Source organism: Schistocerca gregaria, chromosome 5 (assembly GCF_023897955.1).
Source record: "Schistocerca gregaria isolate iqSchGreg1 chromosome 5, iqSchGreg1.2, whole genome shotgun sequence".
In the NCBI taxonomy this organism is placed as follows: Eukaryota; Metazoa; Arthropoda; class Insecta; order Orthoptera; family Acrididae; genus Schistocerca; species Schistocerca gregaria.
In genome coordinates, this window is record NC_064924.1 from 459,381,102 (window position 1) to 459,403,864 (window position 22,763).

The following is a 22,763-nucleotide window of genomic DNA, read 5'->3' on the forward strand; positions in this document are numbered from 1 at the left end:
TTAGGTGATGTTCAACTATTCTTTTAGCCTCCTTATTGCATAAGTATAATGCACACATTTGATTTTAATCAGGATTGGGTTTCAAGTGGTTGTCATCATAGTAGGTGGCAAGTTCTTCGAGAGTAGACGTTAGCTTGGATTCTACTTCTTCAGATGTTTCTCCCTGAACAGCAACAGCTGTGTCATCTACGTAGATGACACAGCAACAGCTGTGTCATCTACGTAGATGAAGGACTGGATTCCAGCATTGAGTGGCTGATCTTTGGTATATATGATATTTAATATTGGAACCAGCACACTTCCTTGGGTAAGCCATTCTTCTGCACTCTCCAGCGACTCTTCTTGTCACTTAGGATGACAAAAAATTATCTGTTCTGCAGAAGACACTGTTTAAATTGCATCAGTCGGTAGCCCTTAGTTGTTGTGTACAGCTTCTTTCTTAGTTTTTTATGATTCATAGTGTGATAAGCAGCTGTAAGGTCGATAAAGCAACTTCTGTAATCTGCTTTCTTTCGTACCCTTTCTTGACATGCTGGGTTATATAAGGTATCCGACTAGTGTGTGACTTTTCTGGTCTGAAAGCAGACTCTTCTCTAATCATTATCTTCCTGTTCTCCCAGAACTTTAAACAGATGGCACAGAAATGATACAGATCTGAAGTTCTTGGAATTATTTGGTTCTTTCCTGGTTTAAGCAATGCTTGTGCCAGATATATGAGATTATTATTCTGGCAACACAAGTGTTCATCATTTGCAGGGTCCAGTTCAAAGGTACAGGGCCAAAGTTCCTTATTGATCTGATCGCATGTCATCCATGCCTGCAACATTGTTACTTTACATCCAATGAATAGCAGTTTTCAGTTCTTTCAGAGGTGAATGGCATGCCAAGTTCATGTCATTTAAGTTTTGTTACTTTTGCTCTTTTTGTGATTGCAATTCAGCAGCAGTTGGTGTGCTATTTGGTCAGGGGTGACCTTGCATACAACTGAGGGCAAAACTGTAGGATCACCGGTAAGGTTTTTCAGATTTTTCCAGGCTTGTTGACTGCTGTGTTTCATATTCAGACTTCTGAGGAAAGTATGCAATTTTTCTGTTTGTAATGTTGATATGACTTGAATAAGTTTTTATCGTGTTTGTATTGTCTCAGCTGAGAATGGATCATTTTTGAAAATCTGTTCGTACCTCTTAAGGAGTACTTTTTGAGTTTATCACCAAGTGCATGTAAGTACACAATTCTACATCCTCTTGGAATATGTTTACAAGAGAAACTCTTTACTAGCTTCACATAATCTCAATAATTCTATCAGACCTGATTTTTATGACTTCACGAAGACAAATTTTCTGGTTTAACAAATACTTCTACAGTAAATATAATAGCTCGGTGTTGTATTGTTGGAAACGGTTCTGCAGTGCTCCTTCTTCGTTTGGTGATCAGTATTATCTGGGTTGTAACCCCTCCTCTGTAGCCAACTGTTTAAAGGAATAGGGCAACTTTGGGTCATGTATTAGTTTAAAATCCATGCATTTGGTCCAGTCTTATAGGTTTTTGCCATTTGTGTCTGTTTCTTTATATCCTCAGTAAGTCATTCAGTAACATCTTTGTTGGCTGGTGTCAAAATAGTAAGTTTTTGTAAATTTGTATTACTTGTTTGGTAACTTGTAGGCAGGTCTGGTAGTGCCAAATTGAATTTCTACTGTTAAGATTTCAGTGTTGCCTGCACAAATCATATCTACAGACAGCATATCAGTGTCTAATTTTGTGAAAGTTCTGTTGCCATATTGCTTGGTAGGTCTCTCTTAGGCGAGATGCATTCCAAACACCCTCGGTTCATAGTCGTTTGATCCTCTTGTGTTTCTTGGACCAGTAATATACCACAGTTATGTTTCTTGCAGATGTTGGACATTAGTGCTTCCTTCTGTGCTGAAACCCCTTCAGTACTAATGGAGATCGTTTTTTTACTAGTGATGGTATTGACAAATGCAGTTTTAAGTGCGCCATTGTAGCGTCTTTGGTGATAGAAGATTCAGCCTTTGGTGTTGTCCTCACCGTCGCCCACGGTGTTCCTGATTGTTTCGCAATTTTTGACAAAGCATCTTCCTTGTACCCCATCTTATTTTTAGGAATAGACTAGCAGAAAAAGTGGATGTTTCCAGCTTGCTCTTTTACAAATTAAATTATGTATTGTTAAAATGAGAAGACACTCAAATAAATACTGTATCTTCCTGTGTAAAAAGTTGGTTTTGTAATGAGTAAAGTGCAGTTTGACTTGGATTAACAATCCATCCTTGCTGGAGGTAGTTTTACAGTAGTCTTTCCACTTCCAATCATCACCTAATAGGTGTTCTCCTTGCATTAGTGACTGTATGTAGGATGCTGGGCTCACATTCACGAGGACGACGTTTCAAACCTTCCTCCAGCCATCCTGATTTAGGATTTCTATGATTTCCCTAAAACTCTTAAAGAAGATGCTGGGATGGTTCCTTCAAACCGCCCGAGTTTGTGTCCATCTCTAATGACCTCGTTCTTGACAGGACATTAAACGTTGATCTCTTACTCCTCCTGCCGGTGATCCATCTGTGTGGCTTTTGTGGGTGTTTGCTAGTCTGTATGTAGCCTTCCTCCTACAGCATTAATTTAGAACAATTCCGGGAATTGAGGGCCATTGTCGGAAACCAGGGTGTAGCGTGACCCCTCTTTTGCAAATATGATGGACAGTCCAAAGGTAGTAGCTGCTGTGGTAATAGTTATGATCTGTCCCAGGTATGGAAAGTTAGAGAGAGCATTGACAACCAGCATTCACATTGCTCTCCATAATGGTCGTATGAAATCAACATGCCCTCTTTGCCAAGAGTGATCAGCATGTGGCAAAAGGTTAAAATACCAGGCCAATATACAGGAAACTGCACTTTTTCTTTCTTTCTGTACATTCCTCAGTGATCAATATGGAGGAGCTTCAGTATGAGGAGTCAGAGTGTGGGAGGAACTACCACTGAGCATTCAGAACTGTCCATAGAATCAGAATGACGCTGTCAGTGACATTAAGAAAAATTGGTGCACCATCCTGGGTCGGTGGCCTTAGACTGGTGCTCCTGCCCACCCTGCCATATAGCAGATAACAACCAGCGGAGTAGTGGATCATGGTCCATTTCTGCTGCTGTTTCACATGGCGTAATCAGGAATTCGTCAAGGGTATACTACTGATTTGCATCTAAGGCAAAACAGAGTGCTTTGTGCTGTCAGACTCAGTGTCTGGGCTGCACGGCAAGTAAGAAGGTGTGTCAGTGTTGAGTGCTGCATGGTGAGCTGATAATGGATCTCAAAAAGGTATAGTTACTATGGACCAGTACCCACCATTGCACCTGTTGTGCTGTCATTATTGCGAATTTTTGAAAGGGTACCAAATGACAATTAGGGGCTTGTGATTGGTGGAACTTAGTACTATCAAAACACACATGAAACTTCCTGACTCCATATATGATAGCCAACACTTCTTTCCCATTTTGCGAAAAATTCCTCTGTACCGAATTTAATATTGTAGATCAAATGCAATGGGCTGTTGAGTGCTGTTGGTGTGTTTGTGAAAGTAACATGGCACTAGTACCAAGATGTGACATATAAGTGGCTAGCTTTAAATGTATGCCAGGTTGAAAAGTCACTAAACAATGAGCTGACCTAAAGCTACTTTTTAAGTAGCAAGAAAGTCTTCTGGCTTGCCTCTGACCACACATAAGCAACACCTGTTTTTAGGCAGTTTATTAACCGGGTGAGAAATCTGGGCTGCATTGGAAATAAACCTCACATAATAATTTACTTTGCTGAGGAACGACTGTAGTTCTTTGAATTTCATAGGAGCTGGCAAGTTAGTGATAGAATCCCCGTGCTCGTGTGTATTCTTGAGCCCTTCTTTATTTAACATGTGTCCCAGGTACTTCACACTAAGCTGAAAGAAACTACGTTTGTTGAGTCAACGCCACAGTCTGGTGTCCTGGAACCACTCAAACATCTCCTCTAGGTTGTACAGGTGCTAATCCTACATGGCCCCGGTAATTGCAAGTTATCTAAATATCTGACATGTGCCGAATGGCATATTAATCACCAAAAACTGCTTCATCTTATAATCTAGCTTTGAAAAAATATAGACCCCAACCAATTTTGCCAACACTTCCTCTGCCTGAGGAATTGGATACAGATAAACATTTGCTTGAACATCAATGATAGACTTGAAATATTTACAAATTCTAAGTGATTCACATGATTCACATGATTTCTTAACTATGACTGTGGTCATAGCCCACTGGCTAGACAATACTGTGTATATACAAGAGGCATTCAGTAAGTAATCCAACACATTTTTTTTCTGCGAGCAGTTTGGTTTCATCCTAGGATTTAAATAAACCACATTATTACCACTTGTTTGGCTATAAAACCAAGGTTTTGAAAATAATCTGCATCCAATGCAATGGGTTTATACCACCTTCCAGTAGGGCCTGTATGACTGCATGGTACCACTCTACTGGTTGACATCAGAGCCAGTGTCTTGCTGCATCAATAACCTCCCCATCTTCCCTGCACTGCTTCTTGTGGAGTGCATCATTCACTGGATCAAACAGATGGAAGTCAGAAGGTGAAATACGTAGACTGTAGGGCAGATGAGAGAAAACAGTCCAGTGCCAACTTGTGTGAGGCCTTGCCGACAGAGACGTCCAGTTGTGCACTGAGATGTTTGAACCTTGTTGTGATCATGTCAGACACTTCGCCCAATGACTTGAATGCTTTTGTTCATTGCCTAGTATCTGTTGGTATTTTGCATGCCCCCTTGAATATCTGTGATGCTCTGGTTTTCTGGGGGAGAGGGGAGGGGGTAGTGTCACCACCTACTGGAACTTCACAAAACTATAGGAGCTGAATCAGGAGTATATCACGATGTCCCACAACAGAGCCCACATTTTTTCAACCCGAATTGTCCAAGAAAAAAAATCTGTTGCATTACGAATTGAATGCCCCCTTGTAACACCTTTACTTTGCAACATTTCTGTTTCTGCTGTAACTTGCTTTCCCATGATGAAAGGCACTGGACAAGAGCTATGAAACTTTGGCTCTGCCCATTGCTTTAAGGGTGCATGGGTGTGGAACCTTGTTGAACAACCAAATTCTGTGAACGGTATGACATTTAACTAGATTCACCTAGACCTGAATTTGAGAACCAAAAAGCACAGAAGTGTCTAAGCAGAAATTTTAATAGTCATTCAAGAGTTGACTACTAGCTGGGTTAGCTGCTGAGCTATATTTTTATGCTTACCTTTGACTACAGTCGACCCCACACCAGGCTCAACTGACAATTGTATGTCACTTTATGCAAGGCTGGTGAGCCACCTCTTTTACATAATGATGCACTGCTTCGTGTTTGCAACAGTCCTATAAAGGAAAAAATCCTGCTGTCACTGGCATGCCTTACTGTTGCTTACTAGCAGGATAACATTTTAACAATCGTTGGGAGCAATAAAGATATGTAGGATTCATGCAAAGACTTGTCATTTGGAAATGGGTATGACAAATAGAACAGATCAGTATGCTGCTTTAGCTCCTTTTGAACACTAGAATTAATTTTGATGCGGCATATCTTATAAATGAAAGTTTTCCATTGTTATTTGTAAACAGCCATTTTGATGTAATTTCGAGTAAGACTGCAGTTTTATTGTAGCTTAAATGATTGACACTAAACCAGGAATCACCTGGCTGCCTATATTTTTGCCTGTTTGAAAGCACTGGATCTCGTGAGATGTGAGTGAAGGAAGTATTATCTCAACTGCTCAGATTTCCTTGATGTCCTCAAAGTTATTTGTCCTATATACCTGGCAGTAGAAAATGATTAGGGTAGTTAATGATTGCCAAGGGAATAATTGGTTAATAGGGTAAGTAGGCATAGAGCAAAATAAGCAAGCAGGCTTAGCAGTCAAGTAAACTTGTTGATGATGAACAGTTGTAAAAGAAATTTCAATCATTCTGCAAGCTATTGCCTCAATGATGTAAGAAGGGCATGTGCTAATGGTGGTAGATGTGAATGGAGGAGATGGATGGGAAGATGCAGCTATGGAGATAAGCTCTTTACCTGTGATGTTTCTGTTTCGGGTAACAGAGGTGGAATGAAGTAGCAGTGACCCATTTCTTTATAGGGCATTGTCCTCAAACTTATAGCTTTCTCTTCTAATGAAGAACTGACCTCTTTGTTGCATGTTTTATTGTGTCCATTTTAAATGTAGTATACTTTATTTTTTGAGAAGAGGGTAGCTGAAAGATTTAGTGATAACTGCCTACATTAAGTGTTATTAAGGCAAGTATGGCACATGAAAGAGAGAGGGAGGTGTAATTTTGTATTTGTTTGGTGTTTACTGAGTTGTTTGATCTCTAAAAAATAATCTTGTGTGACCGTAAAGCACCTTCCATCATTTATCCTATGTCACTGTTCACCCACTTCCTGTTTTGCATTTGTGTAAATATTTGTATTGTCAACTAATTATTGACGGCACATTTATTGTCACATATATGAAATAAATGTCCTTTAAATTTCTGTGTCTCATGTGTTTCAGAAGCAAAAAAGAGGCAGGTTAGAGCACTTGAGAGGGAAGACAGGGATGTGATAAGTCTGTACGGTTCTTGGATGCCCAACTTTTTGGCAAAAATTGATGAATTACACAGGAATGGAAAATTTGATCGGAAACCTGTTGGTCCAATTGGTAAGTTTGGGACCTTACTTTAGGGTCATTCTATGCCAAATTCCCACATGAGGTTGCCTAGGGGTTTGCACAAGATCATCACAGATTTTGATGAAATTTTATATGAATGTTCCCAGTGAACACTGGTAAAGTTTCACAGTAATTAATTCTTTACTTCCAGAGATATAGTTATTTGTTTGAACCCATGGCGCAGCTATCAGCAGTGTACCCAAGAGTTTTCGACAACTTTGAAACATAATGCGGGCAGTTCTAATTAAACTTTCCCTATTTAACACTTTTTAACACAGAAACTAATTACTGTATGAGTACCAAACTTGGTAGCAGTAATGTCAGAGTTTGGGGTGCATGATTTCCACACATCCCAGTGTCACTGTCCGGTTCCAACTATGGCCACCAGGTACAATGATCAGTTATCATGACTCATAGTCTCACACACTTGATCCGTTGCAGTGCACTTGTTGAGGTGTCAACATGAGCTTGACAAAAGAAGCAGGACATTATTGGGGAAGCTCTGTTATCAAATCAACAGTAATTCTGCATCTGCACTTCAAGAATATTGCCAGCTGAAAGTATTATGGAAGGGGGTCCTCTTTCTTCACATGCTGTGCGGAGTGTGATGAAGAAGTTTGAATCAACTGGAGAACTGGGCGTCACTCTGGGAAGTGGGCGACAACCAGTTGCACCACAGGTGTTTGATAAAATTGCTATTGCTATGGCAGACAATGCTGCACGCAATTCCTGATTGTCAGGCAGTGCGTGTGCTGTGTCACGACAGTTGAACATCCCGTAGTCCACTGTACGGAAGGTGCTTCGAACCATTCTCAAGTGGTATCTGTACAAGATCCATATCATACAGCAGTTTGCACCACAGGACTCGTGATGAGTTAACTCCATTGTCCACTTTCTCGTAAGGATTGAAGTTGACGAGGACTGGCCATGGACCATCCTGTAGACAGATGAAGCTAATTTTTCTCTGATGAGTGAGATCAAAATTGCCGAATGTGGGGATGTTCACCTACAGTAATTGTGCATGAAGTTCCTCTGTATGGTAAATGTGTCACCGTATGGCAAGGTTTGATGGGAAACTTCATTATTGGCCCATTCTTTTTTGAACAGGTTGGCGCTCAAGGACCAAAGACGTGCTGTGTGACAAGCCAGTGTTACTACAATATGCTTCACCAGCTGTCATACCCCACTCTACAGGACAGAGACACATTGATCTCAACAGTTTTCATGCAAAATTATGTCCCACAGCATATTGCTCGTGAAGTTCACCTGCTTGTCCAAGACACATTCGGAATCAATTGAATTATCAGCCGATCATTTCCAAATGCTTGGTTGGCACAATCGCATGACCTCACTCCCTGGAGTTCTGGTTGTTGGGTTACCTGAAGGACAGGATTTACCAGGAGAACATTCACACGTGTGCTGATATGAAGTGCAGCATATCAGGAGAGGGAGCCAGCATACCTATGGACATACTTTGTTCTGCTGTGCAGATTGCAATCCTGTGCCTTCTGCACACTGATGGATGCCATATTGAGCCCCTTCTGTAGCAGTAGTGGTACTGGTATGTAATGGTATGATGCACCGTAGCAGCACATTAAAACTGTCTCAGTTGAATTGTTTCTGCGTTATTTATCTTCCCCATGTCCCTGACATTAATGCTACCAAGTTTGGTACTCATGTGGTAATTAGTTTATGTGTTATAATGTGTTAAATAGGAAAAGTTTAATTGTAACCACCCAGTATCTCTGGCAGTATTTTCTTGAAAGAAACAAAACGAATCCATCTTGTACAACTTTCTTTGCTCTCTTACTCAAACTAACAATACAACGATTTCCTGGATGATTTATGTATGGATAATTTGGAGCAAAGGTAGCCAAAAAAATAGATGCTTGAAAAAAAATTGAAGTTTAGTTGTTTATATCTCCAGAATTGATTGAAGGATCCACCTGAAACCTTGTACATAATAACTTATGAATACAAGGTCTTAAATCATAAAATTTCACTCTCCTACTGCTTTCCAGTAATTTACAAACTGAGGGTAAAGTTGATGATTTTTCTGAAAGTGCCAAAAATGGCTATTTTTGGGCCACCTTTACAATAAACATCTTCTACCAAACTCTTTTAAACCGTTTTCAATAGAAAGAAACCATTTTCATTAGGAAGACCATGTTCCGAACCACCAAAAAAAGCAGTATTTGAAACTTCCTGGCAGATTAAAATTGTGCGCTGGACCAAGACTCGAATTCGGGACATTTCTTTCAGGAGTGCTAGTTCAGCAAGGTTTAAAGGAGAGCTTCTGTGAAGTTTGGAAAATAGAAGACAAGCTACTGCTGGAAGGAAGGCTTTGAGGACGGGTCGTGAATCGTGCTTGGGTAGCTCAGCTGGTAGAACACTTGCCCACGAAAGGCAAAGGTCTTGAGTTCGAGTCTCAGTTCAGCACACAGTTTTAATCTGCCAAGAAGTTTCATATCAGTGCACACTCTGCTGCAGAGTGGAAGCTGTATTTGGTTTTGCAATGCAAGCATATAAGTCCCTAAAAATGTCAAGGTGGAGATGCATTGAAAGTGGGCCCATATTCTGATGGTACTGAAATTAAATCTGACATCATTTATTATCTTCTACAGTTGTTTAGAACTCTCTGGAGAAGGCAGTATCAAATGTCTTGATGACTAGGAAGTGAGATAAAGTCCAAATAACTCGAAAAACTTCAAAAAAGAGGTGTCTCTTGTCACATCTCAATGTAACACATTTCAGTCTGTTTTTCTGCTCTAACTACAGAATCAAACTGTTTTCAAATTTCACACTTTACTGTGTGTTACCAATGCAGTGGAGATTATGGTAGTGAAATTGTCAGGTAATAACTGCAGCACACATCATAGAAATAGTCTACAGGTTTTAGGTCACTATCACATTGTGTTGTAAATTTTGGTGTAAATCACAGCAGTCTTCCTGACATTTTTTGAAATGGATTCCTGTTACAGAGAATTATCAGTATGTATTTTTATTATGTATGGCCTATGAATGTGCTAGTTTAATTCTGGTTTATGATATCACGTACTTTGTGGTAGCATGGTTTGTGGTTAATACGGAACATTACTGCACACAGGAAAAATTGTATAAATGTATTGGTATGGTCCACAGTTAACCACTGCTGGTTCCTTTTAAAGTGAAAAAACCAGCATCCCATCACCATAGGAGCCACGCTCAGAAGCTGTATAACAGCCTTACCAGGTTCACAAACCTGATAAGGATTTCTTTATGCAGTATCCCAAGCTGATGATACATTTCTATAAGCATCAGAGGCCAAAGCTAGAAGAGGTCTGTTTTAGGATCCGAAGCTTATGTTTACTTTAAGCTACTTGTATTTTTCACGTTTCATAATTTTCTGTAGAATGTCATGAGGAAACCTATAATTCTGGCCAGGTGATGTCACTGATGTGATCGCTTCTTCCTAGCTTACACCGCCAGAGGGTCTTGCCAGCTGAGGTAAAGTCCATGGTGCCCATAGTTTGGATGCAAAACTGGATACCTCCAGAAAGCCAATGCTGGTACATCCCTCTCACTCTCAATATCAGAGTCCGGCGAGGGTACTAAATATCTCCCATCTTTAATTGGTCCTGCCAGTGGCTCTAGCAGCTTGTCAAAGTCTGCATTTTCCATTCTTTCCATTTGCTGATTGGTCTGCTGAGGCATTGAGGCTGTTGATGATTGCTGTTGGAGGAAGTAACTGAATGATTCTAAAGCCTGGAATGGTATCAAGCTCAAAACTAAATTCACCACATCCACTACTTGGAAACAAAATGCGGTGAATATTTACAGCCAACAGACATCAACCTTGTCTTCACTATACATGTTTAGTATTAAATACATGACATTGAAGGATTGCAGTTTTAGAGTCCTTGCCAGATTAAACACCGAGATTGAGATGGTCACACCAGCATTGACCATCCAGAGTGCTCTCATTTCACTTTGGCTTACAACCAATAAGATGATTTATTATTCCATTTTTTTTTTATTTTGCCCATATAGTAATTTGTCCTCTCAAAGGAATTTTTTGCCAGCCGTATGAGATAAATGGCTGCTGCAACGGCTGCACATAGGGGTAGCCCAAATGCTGATATGTTTCCTGGTTAATGAAAGAAACTACTGACCCCTGCCAGTCTGGAATTGGGTCGTAATACTGTTGACATTCAACTTAACCCAGAGTTTATTATGTTCTTGGCCTGTTCTGCTTACAATGGAGTTAAAGTGAACACCAACATGTGGTCAGGTTCTGCTATCCGTACTGTATTAGTGAACGCTGGCAGATTGGTGTGCCATTCTGTTCTCCTGCTCTGGTACATTACTGCCAGGGGCTGTGACTCGAGATATGCATGTGACAAAAAAATGTGGACACTTGCAACATTTGTGGCATGTCCAAATGTGTGAACAAGACTTAAACATCAATGGGAGCAAATACGACACTGAGGTGGGTGGGCCTCTCATGTGCTGCAGTAACAGAAAGGGAATGCTGTCTGTGTATGCCTCTCTCCAGCTGAAATATCCACAGCAAGGTGAAATTTTCTTATTATAAAAGTAACTTAAAAACTTGTAGACACCCAGCTAGGTTGTGTCTGATTAGAAAGTCTGCTGAAATCTACTTTGGGAGCAAAAATAGCTTCATTGATCCGGACAGTCATTCAGGGGACTAATTTGTTGATGCTTGGTAGGGACCTTAGCTGTTTGCAAACTATCTGAAAATGCATTTTGAGCTGTTGCAGACATCTCAGATGTTTTTGCTGCAATATTTGCAGTTGTACTTTACTGGGGGTCAAACAATTTCAAAATTCTTGTCGTGACCTCCTTCTGCAATATTAATCTTACAACTACATCTGTGATTAAAAAGTCAGTGTTATGAAACTCTGCAATTAGAACATTCATATTTGCATTTTCAGGCAAGTCCATTATCCAGGTCGCACAGGTCCAATTGGTACTCTCTCAATATGGTAAAACTGCAATCCTGCTGCCACAATTTGCATTTTATGGCAGAAATGCTAACTCAGTAAACTGCACAATTTATTAAATTCTGTAATGACACAGCTTTTTCACAGTCTCATACAGTCAACTGCTACTACTGCTGAGTAACAAAGTGCTTTGGAGGCCAGGATGTGGTATATTTCTTACTTTGTAACACAGCATAAATCTACATAGGTGGTTTCCCAGCATTTATTTATTTACATCAGAAACAACAGATTTTAGGAGCGGGGGCAAAAGCTGGCTCAGGTGGTTGTCCCACTGATTATGTGCTTACATTTTGAGTCAGCTCTGCGTTTTTCTTGAGCAGCTCCTTCATGTGCTCCTGCTACAGTTGCTCTTGAAATTGCATTTGGTTCTCCTGTTGTTGTTATTGCAGCTACATCTGTTCATGCGATGTTATTTGATGCTGCCAAAGCTCCATAAACTTTGGGTCCATCATTAAGACCTTGTTTGCACACAGAAGTCAGGCTTGTCAAAACTTTAGTAAGTGTGGGAGTGCCACCAGTCAGTTTCTGAGAAATGGCAAATGGCTGTAAAGACCAGGTGGTCATCTATGAAAACAGTCCACAAATCTGAAAGGACAAACTGAGGGTAATCCAAAATGTTAAAGCCAAGAATCATCAGTAGCATACATGGAGAGTCACAGTAGCAGACCAAGAAGGGAATAAGTGAATAACTGTGTGCAAAAATAACATAGGTGTTCAAAAAGCCTAGGAAACACCAACACCACTGAATGAGGAAAATGCACACAATTTTCTCCTAACGTACACCACCGACTGATGCAAAATCCATCTACCTGTGGTGCTGAAATGAAACACGACACCAGCCGGAGTGCCCATGCGGTTCTAGGCGCTACAGTCTGGAACCGAGCGACCGCTACGGTCGCAGATTCGAATCCTGCCTCGGGCATGGATGTGTGTGATGTCCTTAGGTTAGTTAGGTTTAATTAGTTCTAAGTTCTAGGCGACTGATGACCTCAGAAGTTAAGTCACATAGTGCTCAGAGCCATTTGAACCATTTTTGAAACACGACCATTCTGGATGGCCAACACTGGTGTGTCCATCTCAATCTCGATGTCTGAGTCTGGCATGGGCACTAAAACTGCAATTCTTCAATGTCATTTGTTTATCAGAAGCTCATGTTTTCAGCACTGGACATGCATTGTGAAGGTAAGGTTGATATCTCTTTATATAACTGTTAGTAGAACAATTCTAATATCTTTGCTGACATAAATGTATCTTGTTTTTAACTTTAATTGTAAACAATGTTGTAAATATCAGATTGTCAATCTTTGTCAACAGGTGCATATATTAAACTTAAAGATTCTTCTTGGGCACCTGCTATTGAAAACTTCCTAGGTGCACGGTTTCTAAGCTCATTCTGTGTGCACAATGCAAAGGACTCAAGAGTACTAAGTTCATTAATCAATAGTATGAGAATAGACAGACCTCCAAATATACTCATTGGGAAATTCTTGGATAGGGTAAGTGTTGTCTCTTAAATTATTTACAATCTGCCGGAAGTTTCCTTACATGTTTAAGTCTTTTATTTCATTAGAATTGTTGGATACAAATGAAAAATCAAGATATTTTGGGATTACAAGTAGTGGAATTTAGGGAAGAGGTAGGAGCATTGGGAAGTTGAATTACTATGACAGGCTGCATTATTCTGAGAGAGTTGTATTATTTATTTGAGAGATAAGTCTGCCCACACCAGGTGAAACAAAAAGATGAAAATTTCAGAGTTGTGTTGCCAGTCCTTTCATTAGGAGTCACACCTAAAGTAGAAAAGAATTTAAAGTGACAGCTAACTTCTCTTTATTCCTAGAATTATTAATTTTTTAGTTATAAGTTTTGTTATATCTGTAATGTCAAAATTAAAAATGAGTATATGCAAGCTTCAAACAGAGATAGAAATTTTTGAATTGAGTCCCAATTCTCTAGATTGTCATTCACACAATTGATTCAACTGTTCGATTGTCTCTATTGCCTGTTACAATAACTATGACTTCAAGCAGATTTATACCATTGTAATACATTTTGTAAAAGCTAGAGTAAATATGAAATATCTTATCCCCAACCAGTAAATTACTCTTACGGTTGTACAGTTTTAAATCATATTGTTGTGGCAGAAAATCAAGCTGCAAATGTAAGTGAAATAATAAAATATTGTACTGAGCTCTCTAACAGATATAATATTGAATCCAATAGTAGGAAATATTTGCACTATGATGATAATAAGAGATGTACAAGTTTCTAATTTGTCTGAATTTGTAACTTGTTGTAAAATCTGATACAAGTGTCTGAAATTTGTTTGGAATCTGTATTTAATTCGAAGAAATATTTATTCATTTCCTTTAAAACTACGGTATATGAGACTGTTTAAGTACATCAGTACTTAACTCCCGCATTATATTTAAGAGCGTGGCTTCTAATTCTCATAGTTGTGTATTTATTTCTAATTTTTTCTTGATGTGTGTCAGTAATGTGTTGACCTATCTTGGTGTTCATCATATCTAACATGGTATTTGTTTCAGCAGTAGCTTTCTCAGTTTTTACAACCTGGGCCTCTATAGTTACATTTAACTCATTGGTTGTATTAGCAAGTACTATTAGTTCAGCATCCTGAGTCTTTGAAGTACAGTTTCCAGTCAACCTTAATGTTGTCTGATTTGATATTAAAATCTAATTTTATAGATAAACAATCTACTCACCAAGCCCAGGCAGGAGAAAACACTTACAAAAGTTATGGAAATGTGCAAGTTTTCAGAGCCAGTGGCTCTTTCTTCTGGCTGAAGTGTTGAAGGGGAAGAAAGAGCAATGAAGGAAAATGGCTGGCGAGTTTTAGGAAATGGACAGAGTTACGGAAAATTTGCCAGGTACCCAGGATCAGTGGAGAGCTACCAAATGGAATGAGAAGGAAGGAGGACAGACTGTTGGGCACTGGACCAGATAAGATTTGAAAACCTAAGAGCTTAAAGGTTGAAGATAAGTTTATAAGCAAGACAGAGATTACTGACAAAACACTGTGCAAGAAATAATAAGAGCAGAAAACTATGTGCATTGTACGTGGTTGACACAGGGGGGGGGGGGGGGGGTAACACAATAGAAAAAATAAAAGGTATAGAAAACCAAAAGGGAGCAAGTTGAGACTGAAGAAGTAAACGTAATGTAGGCCAGGTGGGTGGCGAGAACCAAGGACATGGTGTTACGCCATTTCCCACCTGTGGAGTTCTGAGAAACTGTTGTTGGGTGGAGAAACAGGCACTAAGGTCACAACTGTCAAGTTGTAGAACAATCACAGGTGAAATGATACATGTCATGTGCCTTCTGTTACATAAGCTGTGTCTGGCCTTCTGCATTGGTGTCACTACTGCCAAGTTATCAATTTAGGATGAGTGGGCATAGGCAAAGGGTATATACTGGCAAAACACAATATCCTGTTGCTGAGCATGCTCTACAACATGACAGTCATGACCTCTCTGCCTGTTTCACCACATGTGCTATGTAGATTCCCCTCACTCCCCTCCCTGACATCAGTTTCTCAGAACCCTGCAGGTGGCAACTGGCTTTACAGCATATCTTTAGTTCTCACCACCCACCTGACCTACGCTTATGTTAACTTCTTCGGTCTCAGCATTTCTTTTCAGACACTATTCCTTTTCTTTGCTCCCTTTTTAGTTTTTACTGTTTTTTTATTTTCTGACCTGGCTATTTTCCCCACTTCCACCTCACCTGTGTAATCTCACCATGTATAATGCACTTAGCTTTCCCCTCTTATTAACTCTTGCATAGTGTTTTGCGAACTAATTTAATAGTACAGAAAAAAAATCTACTCGTCAAGTGGTGGCAGAACACACACACATAAAAGGAGGTTGCAATCAGGCAAGCTTCTGGAGCCAGTGACTCCTTCTTCAGGCAGAAGGGTTGAAGATAAAGGAAGAGGGGTGAAGGAAAAGGACTGGAGAGGTCTAGGAAAAGGGGTAGATTTTGGGAAAGTCACTCAGAACCACAGGTTGGGGAGGGGGTGGGGACTTATCACACAGGATGAGAAGGAAAGACTGATTGTTGGGGACTGCACCCGATGAGACTTGAAAACCATAGAGCTTAAAGGTGGAAGACAGGGTAATATGCAAGACGGAGATTACTGCTTAAACATTAGGTCAGGTGTCCACTGTATGCAGGAAGTGGCTACAAAGGTAGCAGGGGCTGTGTGGAGTAGACTGGGCGGATTCTTATGTTAGAGTGTCTCAGGAAAACAGAAGAAGGGCTTCAGTCAGAAAGCACTAAGGGAGCAGGCTGAACACAGGAAGAACGTAGATACAGGAACCATTGGTATAACAGTTGTAAATTTTCGTAACTGTGTCGAGAAAGTACTAATAGGAAGCGCTGATGCTCAAATTGTTATAGGCACTTAAAGCTGGGTACAGTCGGATATAAGCTCAGCTCAAATTTTTGCGAAGAACCTAATGGTGTTTCGAAATGATAGGCTAAACACGATTGGCAGTGGCATGTTTGTTGCTGTCAGAAGTAATTTAACTTGTCACGAAATTGAAATAGATACTTCCTTTGAGTTAGTATGGGAAGAGGTCATTGTTGGAAACTGGTATAAAATAATAATTGGATCCTTTTACCGACCTCCTAATTCAGATGATACAGTTGCCGAATGGTTCAAAGAAAAGTTGAGTTTGATTTCAAACACGTACCTGACTTGTACAATAATAGTTGGTGGTGACTTTAATTTACCCTCGATATGTTGGCAGAAAGACGTGTTCAATTCCGGAGGTATGCATAAAATATCATTCGAAATTGTGCTAAACGCATTCTCTGAAAATTATTTCTAGTAGTTAGTTCATGAGCCCACGCAAATAGTAAACGGTTGTGAAAACACACTTGGTCTCTTAGCAACAAATAATCCTGAGTTAATAACGAGCATCAAAACTGATTCAGGGATTAGTGAACACAGGGTTGTCATAGCGAGACTGAATATTGTCCTCCCCAAATCCCCGAAAAATAAGCAAAAAATATACCTATTCAAAAAAGCAGATAAAAATTCGCTTGTCGCCTTCCTGAGAGACAATTTCTACTTATTCCAAGTGTAGATCAGATGTGGCTTAAATTCAAAGAAATAGTATCGGCAGCAATTGAGGAATTTATACCAAATAAATTAACAAACAACTGAGCTGACCCTCCTTGGTACAAACGGGTTAGAACACTGTTGCAGAAACAACAAAACAAACATGTCAAATTTAAACAGATGCAAAATTCCCAAGGTTGGTGATCTTTTACAGAAGCTCAAAATTTAGCTCGAATTTCAATGCGAGATGCCTATAACAGCTTCCACAACGAAATGTTGTCTCGAAACGTGGCAGAAAATCCAAAGAGATTCTCGTCATATGTGAAGTATGTTAGCAGCAAGAAACAATTAATGCCTTCTCTTCTCTACCCCTTTTCCTAGATCTCTCCAGTCCTTTTCATCACCCCCCTTCCTTCCCCTTCAACCCTTCTGCCTGAAAAAGGTGCCACTGGCTCCGAAAGCTTGCCTAATTACAACCTTCTTTTATGCGAGTGTCCTCCCGCTGCTTGGTGAGTAGATTTTTTATCTTGTTGTTGTTGTTGTTGTTGTTGTCTTCAGTCCTGAGACTGGTATGATGCAGCTCTCCATGCTACTCTATCCTGTGCAAGCATCTTCATCTCCCAGTACCTACTGCAACCTACATCCTTCTGAATCTGCTTAGTGTATTCATCTCTTGGTCTCCCTCTACGATTTTTATCCTCCACGCTGCACTCCAATACTAAATTGGTGATCCCTTGATGCCTCAGAATATGTCCTACCAACCGATCCCTTCTTCTGGTCAAGTTGTGCCACAAACTTCTCTTCTCCCCAATCCTATTCAATACTTCCTCATTAGTTATGTGATCTACCCATCTAATCTTCAGCATTCTTCTGTAGCACCACATTTCGAAAGCTTCTATTCTCTTCTTGTCCAAACTATTTATCGTCCATGTTTCACTTCCATACATGGCTACACTCCAAACAAATACTTTAAGAAACAACTTCCTGATACATAAATCTATATTCGATGTTAACATATTTCTCTTCTTCAGAAACGCTTTCCTTGCCATTGCCAGTCTACATTTTATATCCTCTCTACTTCGACCATCATCAGTTATTTTGCTCCCCAAATAGCAAAACTCCTTTACTACTTTAAGTGTCTCATTTCCTAATCCAATTCCCTCAGCATTGCCCGATTTAATTTGACTACATTCCATTATCCTCGTTTTGCTTTTGTTGATGTTCATCTTATATCCTCCTTTCAAGACACTGTCCATTCTGTTCAACTGCTCTTTCAAGTCCTTTGGTGTCTCTGACAAAATTACAATGTCATTGGCGAACCTCAAAGTTTTTTACTTCTTCTCCATAAATTTTAATACTTACTCCGAATTTTTCTTTTTTTTCCTTTACTGCTTGCTCAATATACAGATTGAATAACATCACGGAGAGGCTACAACCCTGTCTCACTCCTTTCCCAACCACTGCTTCCCTTTCATACCCCTCGACTCTTAGGACTGCCATCTGGTTTCTGTACAAATTGTAAATAGCCTTTCGCTCCCTGTACTTTACCCCTGCCACCTTCAAAATTTGAAAGAGACTATTCCAGTCAACATTGTCAAAAGCTTTCTCCAAGTCTACAAATGCTAGAAACGTAGGTTTGCCTTTTCTTAATCTTTCTTCTAAAATAAGTCGTAAGGTCAGTATTGCCTCACGTGTTCCAACATTTCTGCGGAATCCAAACTGATCCTCCCCGAGGTCCGCATCTACCAGTTTTTCCATTTGTCTGTAAAGAATTCGCGTTAATATTTTGCAGCTGTGACTTATTAAACTGATAGTTCGGTAATTTTCACATCTGTCAGCACCTGCTTTCTTTGGGATTGGAATTATTATATTCTTCTTGAAGTCTGAGGGTATTTCGCCTGCCTCGTACATCTTGCTCACCAGCTGGTAGAGTTTTGTTATGACTGGCTCTCCCAAGGCCGTCAGTAGTTCTAATGGAATGTTGTCTACTCCGGGGGCCCTGTTTTGACTCAGGTCTTTCAGTGCTCTGTCAAACTCTTTACGCAGTATCTTATCTCCCATTTCGTCTTCATCTACATCCTCTTCCATTTCCATAATATTGTCCTCAAGTACATCGCCCTTGTATAAACCTTCTATATACTCCTTCCACCTTTCTGCCTTCCCTTCTTTGCTTAGAACTGGGTTGCCATCTGAGCTCTTGATATTCATACACGTGGTTCTCTTCTCTCCAAAGGTCTCTTTAATTTTCCTGTAGGCAGTATCTATCTTACCCCTAGTGAGATAAGCTTCTACATCCTTACATTTGTCCGCTAGCCATCCCTGCTTATCCATTTTGCACTTCCTGTCGATCTCATTTTTGAGACGTTTGTATTCCTTTTTGCCTGCTTCATTTACTGCATTTTTATATTTTCTCCTTTCATCAATTAAATTCAATATTTCTTCTGTTACCCAAGGATTTCTAGCAGCCCTCGTCTTTTTACCTACTTTATCCTCTGCTGCCTTCACTATTTCTCCCTCAGAGCTACCCATTCTTCTTCTACTGTGTTTCTTTCCCCCATTCCTGTCAATTGTTCCCTTATGCTCTCCTTGAAACTCTGTATAACCTTTGGTTCTTTCAGCTTATCCAGATCCCATGTCCTTAAATTCCCACCTTTTTGCAGTTTCTTCAGTTTTAATCTACAGGTCATAACCAAGAGATTGTGGTCAGAGTCCACATCTGCCCCTGGAAATGTCTTACAATTTAAAACCTGGTTCCTAAATCTCTGTCTTACCATTATATAATCTGTGTGATATCTTTTAGTATCTCCAGGATTCTTCCATGTATACAATCTTCTTTTATGATTCTTGAACCAAGTGTTAGCTATGATTAAGTTATGCTCTGTGCAAAATTCTACCAGACGGCTTCCTCTTTCATTTCTTAGTCCCAATCCATAATCACCTACTATGTTTCCTTCTCTCCCTCTTCCTACTGACGAATTCCAGTCTCCCATGACTATTAAATTTTCGTCTCCCTTCACTACCTGAATAATTTCTTTTATCTCATCATACATTTCTTCAATTTCTTCGTCATCTATCCAATTAAATTATTTTGTCAAAAACTGATTGTTTTCATTGTAACAATATATTGTGGGTAATCTCTGTCTTTCTTATTACCCTATCTTCCACCTTTAAGATCTCAGGTTTTCAAATCTCTCCCAGTGCAATCCGTGACAGTCTTTCCTTCTCATCCCATCTGTCAAGTCTCTCATGGCCTGGGGTTCTGGGCAACTGGTCTGTAACTCTCCCAATTCCTAAACCTTTCCAATTCTTTCCTTTCATCTCTCTTCCTTTCCCTTCAATCCTGCTGCCAAATGAAGGAGCTACAGGCTCCAAAAGCTTGCAGATTTCCATAACTGTGATATGTACTTTTTTCCTGCCGACACTTGGTGGGTAGATTTTTTTTTGTATACAATTTATTATAATTTCAGAAATTTGTTATTTTTGTTGGTATTCAAATCGATGATTAAATGTTTTACATGATTTTTTTTCAGCTCTCAGATCACCATTTAACTTCCCATTTTAGCATTTATCTCAGTTTTGGTCTTGACCAATTCCTCTGTCGGTCTAATTACCTGTTGGCATACGCTTAAGACAGTAATTAGTTTGCCGTAACTTTTTTCCTGATCAATAACTGTCACAGTGTGGAAAACCTCTTCTGGAGTGATGTGAAAACACCACGATTGTCAGTAGCTTTCTCTAAATTATTGAAAACTGCGAATGTGCGTTTGCGTTTCTTCAACCTCTCTTGGAAGATAAATTGTAGGGTCAGTATTGCTTTGCATATTCTTGTATTTCTCCAGAACCCAACCTAATCACCTCTCATCTGCTCACAAATTTCTCTTGTATGTTTCAGTCCTCTTGATGGAGATTCTCAGCACAGGTCAAATGATGAACAGATGTGGTTGTTTGTATAAATATCCATGTATAAACTTTACCTCCTTAATAAGTTTTATAACACTTTTTTAATGTACCATTAGAATACACATTTTTTTATCAGTACTTACTCAGTGGAACTTGTCATACATCAACACACTACCACTTACAGAGACAAACAGGTGAAGGTACAGAAATTAATCAATTGAAGAGTGTATCTCTATCTTTGAAAATATTACCTTTGCCACAAAATATCTTATATGTATAAAAAAGAAAAGAACAAGAGAAAAAATAATATGATCCACTACACTGCCTCTTTCTACATTATTGTCATCAAGTTTCTTCCCTTTATGGACACCTGTATGTTCTTTCCACCTTTCTGTTCTTTGCTTAGCACTGGCGTACTGACTGAGCTCTTGATGTTCATAGAGCTGCTTCTCTTCCCTCCAAAGGCTTCTTTAGTTTTCCTGTAAGTGGCGTCTATCTTTCCCATATGCAGACTTGCTTCTGCAATTTCTACAGCTAACTATTCATTCTTTGCCAGATTTTCCTTCTTGTCAGTCTTATTTTTTAAGTTTCTGTATTACTTTTTGCCTGTTTTATTTGCTGTGTTTTTTAACGTTCTCTTTTCAGCAGTCAAATTTCACCTCTCACGTGTTATCCAAGGATTTATACTGGACATTGTATTTTTGTGTATTTCTTCGTATGCTGCCTTAACTACTTTGTATCTGAAAGCTACCTTTTACACATTTCAGTTAGTTATTGCCTTGTGCTGCCTTTGAAACTCCCAGCATTCTCTGGTAGTTGAATTGTACCACCTTCTTAAATTCCTACATTTTCCTAAATTCTTCAACTTTTGTCGGCACGCCATATTCAATAAAATATGGTCAGAGTCCATATAATCTCCTGGAAATTGTATGTAGTTTAAAACCTTGATTCCATATCTCTGTCTCACTATTATATAACAACACCAGAGAAGGAAAGTTGCGTAAGAGATTTATTTTTATTTTTATTTTTTTTTTCCAATGATGGGAGGATAATTACAGTCAGTGAAGGCTTCAGTGAGGCCCTTGGTGTATTTTGAGAGGAACTGCTCATCACTGCAGATGCGACGACCAAGTTGGCTAGGCTGTACAGAAGGGACTTCTTGGTATGGAATGGATGGCAGCTGTCGAAGTGGAGGTATTGCTGGTGGTTATTAGGTATGATATGGACGGAGGTACTGATGTAGCCATCTCTGAGGTGGGGGTCAACATCAAGGAACATGGCTTGTTGGGTTAAGTAGGACCAGATGAAGCAAATGAGGGAGAAGTTGTTGAAGTTCTGGAGGAATGCGAATAAGGTGTCCTCGCCTTCAGTCCAGATACCAAAGAAGTCATCAATGAATCTGAACCAAGGTGAGGGGTTTAGGATTCTGCGTACCTTATCTTTCCAGTCTCCCACCACCTCCCACAGTCCAGCCACAAAGGAGCATTCCCGTCGTAACTCAGTACCATCTGGGGCTGGAGCAACTGAATTACATTCTCCGCCAGGGTTTCGATTGCCTATCATCGTGCCCTGAAATGAGAAATTTCCTTCCCACTGTCCTTCCCAGCCCTCGTACCGTGGTATTCCGCCGTCCACTAAACCTGCACAATATACTTGTTCATCCTTACACAACCCCTGCGCCCAATCCCTTACCTCATGGCTCATACCTCTGCGATAGACCTAGATGCAAGACCTCTCCCATATACCCTCCTACCACAACCTACTCCAGTCCAGTCACTAACATCACCTATACAATCAAAGGCAGGGCTACCTGTGAAACCAGTCATGTGATTTACAAGCTAAGCTGCAACCACTGTGCTGCATTCTATGTAGGCATGACAACCAACAAGCTGTCTGTTCGTATGAATGGCCACCGACAAACTGTGGCCAAGAAACAAGTGGACCACCCTGTTGCTGAGCACGCATATCCACTATATGATGAGTAGCTACTTTCCTTCTCTGGTATTGTTACATTCCATACTGGATTTT

The 22,763-nt window shown here is 39.9% G+C and overlaps 1 protein-coding gene across 7 annotated transcripts in view; it reads left to right on the top strand.

Annotated features, from left to right (window-relative positions):
* Positions 1–22,763, top strand: part of LOC126273101 (structural maintenance of chromosomes protein 6) — a 262,264-nt gene that overhangs the window by 143,833 nt on the left and 95,668 nt on the right. For all 7 annotated transcript variants that reach the window (XM_049976533.1, XM_049976532.1, XM_049976526.1 and 4 more), the window contains 2 exons: positions 6,588–6,734; positions 13,061–13,242. In XM_049976533.1, the coding sequence (XP_049832490.1) occupies positions 6,588–6,734; positions 13,061–13,242 (329 nt within the window). The remainder of the gene's footprint in view (positions 1–6,587; positions 6,735–13,060; positions 13,243–22,763) is intronic.